Source organism: Macrobrachium nipponense, chromosome 18 (genome assembly GCF_015104395.2).
Source record: "Macrobrachium nipponense isolate FS-2020 chromosome 18, ASM1510439v2, whole genome shotgun sequence".
NCBI classification, from domain to species: domain Eukaryota; kingdom Metazoa; phylum Arthropoda; class Malacostraca; order Decapoda; family Palaemonidae; genus Macrobrachium; species Macrobrachium nipponense.
Genome location: NC_087211.1, coordinates 31,813,396 through 31,821,638, shown reverse-complemented (window position 1 = coordinate 31,821,638; position 8,243 = coordinate 31,813,396). Strand labels below are relative to the sequence as shown.

Genomic DNA, 8,243 nt, shown 5'->3' with positions numbered 1-8,243 from the left:
ATCAACTGTAATTGTCATTAAACGAACATCAAGATCTTGTTATTATATACAGAAGAAGACATTAACAAATTCCCTACAGTACTAATGCAACTATTCAACTCCTCGTCATGTCTAAATTAAGGGATATATATATATATATATATATATATATATATATATATATATATATATATATATAAATATATGTGTGTGTGTGTGTGTGTGCGTGCGTGTGCGTACGTACGTTTAAGTATGTATGCACGTATATCACAAAATAAAAAATTTTCTCACAACATTTTGATAGAAATCAACAGTGTTGGTAACAGTCATCATCATCGACCGCATAACATATCTTTTATTTTACTTTCATAATAAGTATAATAAGTGAATAAACACACTCTTATGAAGCTATGTTTGCTATTTCTGGTTCACTGATATTCAGGAGAATTAACTTCATTCGTATATCATTGAGATATCGATATCAACACATATTTATGGGCGTGCATGCGTGCACGCAGTCACAGTTTACATATGTATGTATATGTACATACACACACACACACACACATATATATCTATATATATATATATATATATATATATATATATATATATATATATAATATATATATATATGTATATATATAGATATTATGGAACGCAGTGAATTTGGTAACTGTAAGTTAGTCGACTGTGTAGCGTAGTAATAGGGTAAATCAAGTTCTGGGCTAGCAGGCTCCCTCTAAGACTGAAAAGCTAACACAATTCGTAACCATCCTCGCTACAAGAAAACGAGATATATAGACGGGTAGATATATAAATAACGTAGTTAACAATTTGTGAAACAAAGTGCTTTCTGACACAAAGTGAAAGGCAACAGTAAATCCGTGGAAAGCGAGAGACTAGTCAGTCACCTTCTGATTCCAACTAAATATTTTGTTTAATTAATTTAGCTAATGTATTTTACATTATCAACAAGAGAATAAACGACTCACCGATCTCATACCCGGTAAAATGAACTAGGAAAAGCGTTAGAATCTTTCATCTCTCTCTCTCTCTCTCTCTCTCTCTCTCTCTCTCTCTCTCTCTCTCTCCGCCACATTGGAGAAATATCTTGACTATGAAAGCCTGAGAATAAACCCCTGATAAATTCAAGGCAGCCCAAAGAATAGAGTCCACCGGCTATTTTGTTTTATTTATGCACACACAATTTAGAGAGAGAGAGAGAGAGAGAGAGAGAGAGAGAGAGAGAGAGAATTCTTGTATCTTTTCATAGGGTGAAAATACTAAGACAGAGTGAGGGTGCTCCTGTGTCTTTGTATAATATAGAAATGATAAGGAAGTGTAAGAAGGGTAGAGAGAGAGAGAGAGAGAGAGAGAGAGAGAGAGAGAGAGATCATAGTTATCTTTCAATTATTCATGGACCACGGTCTTTGTTTTATGATTTGCACCCTAAAAGAATTTACAAAACAACTCTCTCTCTCTCTCTCTCTCTCTCTCTCTCTCTCTCTCTCTCTCTCTCTCTCTGAAGGTCGCATTTTTGATTGTCGTAGATTTTTTATATCATTCTTCTCGTAATTTATGTTATTATTTTAATTTTTTTTTTTTTCAAATTCACCTTAGTTGTGTGGGGACATTTTCTTCATAAAACGGTCTCATGTTTCCTCCACGTTTATTTCATCATGTTTACTCAACATTTCTTTTATTTAGGTGTTACCGTAGACAAAAGAAGCATTTGTTTAAGCACTCAGCATTTATGAATGTATTTTTAAAAATATTTATGTACATTTTGAACAACTTACAGAAGAACATACATGAATTTGTACACTAATGTATGGTATTTAAATATTATATTTAGATTACTTATGCATGTATTTATGTAGTATTTATGTATGTGAATATCGGTGAACAAATTTTATTTCCAGTCACAAGACTATAATGTAACTGTAAACAAATAAAAAAAAAATAAAATAAAACACTATTGAGAATGCATTGTCATGGAACCCTCTTTTGTTAAACGGAATTATATTTCATTTAAATATTTGTGACCGCATTTTCTTCTTATGTTCCAGTCGGAAATTCCTTCTTTGATATTTTGAGTTATTTCTGTTCATTCATTCTAACCTGGACTTTTCTTCACATTATGGTTATAAAAAAGCGAATCCATTGATAATAAGTCGAGGATAGTTATTGTACTTTAATAAAAATTTCTAACTGAAATTATCAAATAAAGAAAAACCATCGTGTTCACTACTTAATACCTCATATGAAAATGTTCAGAAATTTGGCTGAAGGGGATGTCGAAGGGACAGTTCACTAAACAAAACTTCGTTTCAGTCACAACCCTGAACGGATTTATAACAAAGTGAATGGTATAATTGGCGAAAGATGTTTCTAATTCTTTAATGCAAAGAATAAAAAAGGTGCATCTCACCTGATAAATCCAAATTCAGTAACGTTGAATGTGACGAAAAATATTAGCGAAAGATAATGTTTCAAGTGTTTCTCATGTCAGGCGTATACATTTATAATAAATAATCGTTGAAAATTAAAAAAAAGAACGCTAAGGAAAAAGAAATGTGAATGTATAATGGGGCAAATGTACTTTTGATTGAGGTTCTGCCGTTCGGCCAGATGTACTGGAACGTCGATGAGTATAAGTAAAATGTATTTCACAAAGTCTCTCTCCTCTGTCCTCGCTGATTCGTCAGTTCTTCTACCCATCTATTGCTTTTTAACCATCATTCTCCTTTTTTTATCGCTCGTCACTTTGAAAAAGGAAAACTTAATAAGTTTTGTTTTCTTCGTTCACCCCCTTTTTCTTTCTTCTTTTTCTTGTTCTTGTTCTTCTTCTTCAACTCTGTCCTCAATTTATGGGTCGAAACAGAATTCAGTCATACTTTTTTTTCTATTTTTCCATTGTTCATCTTCACTTTGATTTTCCTGTTATGCAGTTCGTTGTCTTCGGAAGAGGAGAACCAACACCAGAGAAATTTCTCTTTTATCGTTAAGAGAAAGCTGCATATTTCAGTGCTGTCTTCCCTGCTACAAAATCGTCTATCCTCCGTGTTCCCTGCATTTTCTTGTCACTTTGTCTTCGGAAGATGAGAATCTTTACAAGAAGTCTCCCCATTAAGAATCATTTTCAGGAAAGAAACATTACAAATGATTCAGGAGCAGTAGAGGCATCGTCAAAGTCACGGAGATTAGAATGATGTTTGAAGTCCAACAAGCAACGCCTGTATGAGGAAGAAAGCAATCAATAAACAGTTTGCCTCAATCTCATAACAACAACAAGAGCATCTAAACATCTCGAGTCCTGAAGAACGAGAAGGTAGTCATTATACAATAATATAAAGGAAATGATAAAGATCATGTAAATTTATAGACAACGATTGCCCCCTTCTCTCTCTCTCTCTCTCTCTCTCTCTCTCTCTTGTCGCCAACTTTTCACTTACGTATGATTTTAGTTGAAAATACTGGAAATACATATTTATACAAATTATATTGCTTATAATAATAATCTTTTATGTGGCCTCCGTATTATTGTACTGTAAACTACACCACTAAAACGGAGTAGCGAATCTTGGACGTATACATAAAACGCTGGAATGGCTGTGGCAGCACTATAGATTTAAAAATGTTGCTTGTGACAACAGAGATCACGAGCTGTGATAAAATAATACGAAAAGGAATTAGGTTGTGTGACGATTTTTAGAAGAGTTTTAAGATTTAGAAGAGTCGAGTACAGATGTTGAATGAGCGGATGAGACCGAAAGAAATGTTATCTTCCCAATTCTTTTGGAAAGTCCTTATTTCAGTACTCTAATTAATTGTAAAATAAAGGATGAAATTATGACAAAAATCACTTTTTTTATATTGAGAATGTAATCTAATTGTCACTGCAACTCATATTTTGTTGCAGATTTCTTCCGAGCATAATCCTTTTATATTCTTATTTTGTCTAAGGGAGTAAGAGACACAAACAGAAACCGGCCGAGTGAAAGGAGATTGAGACAAGATCACTCTTTTCTTAGCTATGTGAAATCTTAATTATGTTCTTCGCGAGTTCTGGGCTGTTTATAAGTTTACATTCATGTTCAAAGAACTTAAGAAAAAGTTAATAAAAATAACTGACAGTGTCATTGATAATTGATTTGATTTTAATTTCTCATCGAAATATTCTCTTATTTAAATTTTTCTTTAACCATCTCTTCTGTGATTTTTAAGCGAAATATGAAGCGAAGCGAGTGACATTTTAATAGAATATAAGTTAAAATTATTGTAATGACCAAAGAGGTGTTATTTCCTTTACAACGTCCAGGAAAGCTCCCAGTATATTAAAGGTGACTTCATGCCTGTGACTTGTAATAAGAGAAAGGAAAGAAGAGTGAGAACAGAAAAGAGAGAGAGAGAGAGAGAGAGAGAGAGAGAGAGAGAGAGAGAGGAAGAGAATAGCAGTGCTTGAATTACGGAAAGAGAGAGAGAGAGAGAGAGAGAGAGAGAGAGAGAGAGAGAGCGAGAGAGAGAGAGAGTGGGAAGCTGAGAGAAAAGGAAAACCACTTCAACCCTACATGTGTTATTTACTAATTGTTTCTTTAATTTGAGCGTCATATTTAGTCCATTTTTATTTCTGCAATGTGCAAAAAAGAAGAGAAACATAACGAGAATAATATCTAAAAAAAAAAAAAAAAAAAAAAAATACAACAGAAGAGGAGAACAACAGAACTATTGTGACCCCTGGTCACGTACATCGCACCTGCATTGAAGAAGGAGAACATGCTAGAAATTCCGGAATCTACCTCAACGGAGGCGAAACTGGCCTTCTCCAAGGACTGCACGTGGGCGTGGCACCCCAGGCGGAGGCTGGACGAGAAACGTCTCTCCAAGGGCAGGATCAGTTTGCTGGTGGAGGTGTAGGACCCATTCGGGAAATAGGAATTACCCTTTTCCTCTGACACGCCCAGGCTCTGCACGCGACCTGGTTCCGGCTGCCGGAATGAAAAAGAATCATTAACTCTCATGATTAATCACATCACGAAAGAAATGGGTGCATCTCTAAATGGAAAGTTCTTGTTATAAGGCGTTCCATATCACAAATCAGTATTGCTACAAGGTAACATGGAATTAAACTTAATTTTATGTTCAACTAAGCGCACACACACACACGCAACTCCACACGCACACTTAATTGAATATAACATTAATTTAGAATCCTTGGTACCTAATAATACTGATATGCGATATGGAACACCTGAAAGCATGGACTTTCCGATTACAAATCCACTCATTTCTTTCGCGACATAATTAATCATCATATATATATATATATATTATATATATATATATATATATATATATATATATATATATATAGGACTGGTAAAAATGTTCTGAACAACATAATTCCATCTATCAAAAAAGGAGCCCATAAAAACACCAAATGTAGAGAGAAAAGTACTATATTTCAGAGACAGCAGTCTCTGAAATATAGTACTTTTCTCTCTACATTTTGGTGTTTTTATGGGCTCCTTTTATTAGATATATATATATATATATATATATATATATATATTTATATATATATATGTATATATATATATATATATATATATATATATATATATATAAATATATATATTCATATATATATATATATATATATATATATATCATATATATATATATATATACATATATATATATATATATATATATATATATATATATATATATATATATATATATATATATATATATATATATATATATATATATATATATATATTATATATATATATATATATATATATATATATGCCATGTATGTATGTGTGTGTTTGCACGTGAACGCATGTGTCAGTACAAAAACCATCTTCCACCTGCATTGACTTACCAATCAGCCATCAATAGCAGCAAAACTAAAATAAACGGCAAGAAAGGAAAACAAAAAACAGAATGCTGGTAAAATGAAGCAGATAGTTGGTGGAATGATGAGCAGGGAGCAAGGAAGCGCAAACAACAGGTGCTCATATTACCGAGGACACGCCCTTCGCGAATTTCAGCAAATAACGGATAACCCATCATCCCACTACCGTAATTCCCCCTTCTCTCTCCCTCCATTTTTAAAAATATATTGAAGTGGGGCTTATGTTATTAAGCTTTTACTAGGATAATTATTAAAAGCAACGGCAGACTAAGTTCATCTATTTTTTTAATTATTTGTTTTTTAATCATTATGATACCACATTGTCGTTATGTTCAGTAATGTGATGGTAACCATTATTTTCGGGATACGTTTAGACTTTGGGCTCATTTTTATATAGTTTTCTTGAAGACGACGTAGCTGATAGCAATAAGTTTATGAATGGAGAAGTAAATACTAGGCTAGGGTTTATTTTGTTATTGGTATTAACAATAGCATTGTTTAAATTTCTTAAGCACGGTGCACATCATCTCAATTCTCGGTTATATTTTTAACATTTGACGGTATAGGTATTATTTTATTGATAATAATTTAGGAGGTATCTCATGAACAATGAGTAAAAAAGTTCTCTGACGGCAACGTTATTACTAAAAATTACAATTAACAGACAAAAAATGTTTTTACTACGATTAGGTGCTACCCATCATAGCCACAGCCACCAAAGATCATGGCAAAAATGACCGTCTAAAATCAAGTTCATTAATGATAATCTTAATTAAAACTATAGGAAAACATGAAATCCAATGATTTCTTTATAATTGTCTATAATATAAACCTTCATTGATGCTGTGACAAGTTAAATAATTCATGCAAAAAAAAAAAAAAAAAAGCTTTGAAAATCGTCCTGTCAATTACTATAATTGTTTGGAACCGTTCTCCGCGGCTTGCTGATAAAATAAATGAATATTATTTAGCATTATTGCAGGAAACTTTCCAGAGCCTAAGGACCTCTTCTCGCCCTACCCACATATCATTTTTCTTATTTGTGCTAAGATAAAGAATTATCAAGGAAATGAAAAATACATATCCTTTCGTTGATCATGTTTCTTGAATTGTATTTTAAATGTGTTACTTGGAGACTGGATTATCTGTAGAAGTGTGACTAATTAATAATTTTAAGTCCTTTACTTGAAGCAGATGAAAGATTATTTTACTCCTGTTTTCGGATAATTGGTTGTATATAAATTTTTTCCCCTTTTTTTGGAGGCGGTGTCTTGGTGAGTAAACATATACTTCTTAGAAAAAGCTTTCTTGGAGATTAAATTATTAACAGAAGCAAGATTAGTTGATAAATTTATTTACTTGTGTCCTCGGAGAGTTAGGAGTATATATCATAGTTTTTGAGATACTAATGCGCTCTATGAATTCCATATTATTGTTCTTTTATGTTTATATCGTCTGGGCATGAAAATCAAGATGCCCATGTAAAGGTAACATCAAGATGAATCAGGTTATATATCGTCTCAGTTATTTGCTTTTCATTCTTTATTTCACTGAAATAACGCTTTGTGCATGAGTATTACATCTATGACTTTCACTAGTTGTGTTCATATGTCACTCATTCAGTCAGTCAAAAGAAACGCCATTTATACTTATCATTGCTTCTCCCAGATTCTTCACTGGATAGTCACCCATCCAAATACTGTCCAGATATAGTTCTATTGAGCTAGAAATAGACTGCATTGCGAATGGGTTGATTACGTAAGATCGGCATGAACAAAAACTTCTGTTGAAATGTTCATTTATTTGTTATTATTCTTATAAATGTTATATGTATCTCTGACCTACACTTTCTCTCTTGGAGTTGAGTCTGGACGATATTTAGATGGTTGACCATCCAGTTGATGGTTGACCATCATCACAGAATTAATCATTCTCTTGAAAAAGAAAAAGAAAATAATGCAGGATATGCATATCTTAATAGAAGAGAGCATTACTCATGTTTTCATAAAACGTACAGAACAGTTAAATACACACACACACACACACACACACACACACACACACACACACACACACACATATATATAATATATATATATATATATAATATATATGTGTGTGTGTGTGTGTGTGTGTGTGTGTGTGTACATATATGATTATATTCACTTTAGCACGTGATTCATTTATCACACATATCCACAGGTGAAAACTAAGAGACGGGGTGTAGTCCTGACAGGTTTCTTTTTTTATTTCCAAGCCACTGACGAAGAACTGATACATAATAGGAGTCACGAATATATAGTATACTACAGAGACAATACTGACGAACATACAC

The 8,243-nt window shown here is 32.7% G+C and overlaps 1 protein-coding gene across 1 annotated transcript in view; it reads right to left on the bottom strand.

Moving 5' to 3' along the window:
• Positions 1-644: 644 nt before the first annotated feature.
• LOC135196736 (uncharacterized) overlaps positions 645-8,243 on the bottom strand; it is a 47,744-nt gene continuing 40,145 nt past the window's right edge. The window contains exons 3-4 of the mRNA XM_064223554.1: positions 4,739-4,970; positions 645-3,218 (exon numbers count right to left, since the gene is read on the bottom strand). Of these exons, the coding sequence (XP_064079624.1) occupies positions 3,139-3,218; positions 4,739-4,970 (312 nt within the window). The 3' untranslated portion in view covers positions 645-3,138. The remainder of the gene's footprint in view (positions 3,219-4,738; positions 4,971-8,243) is intronic.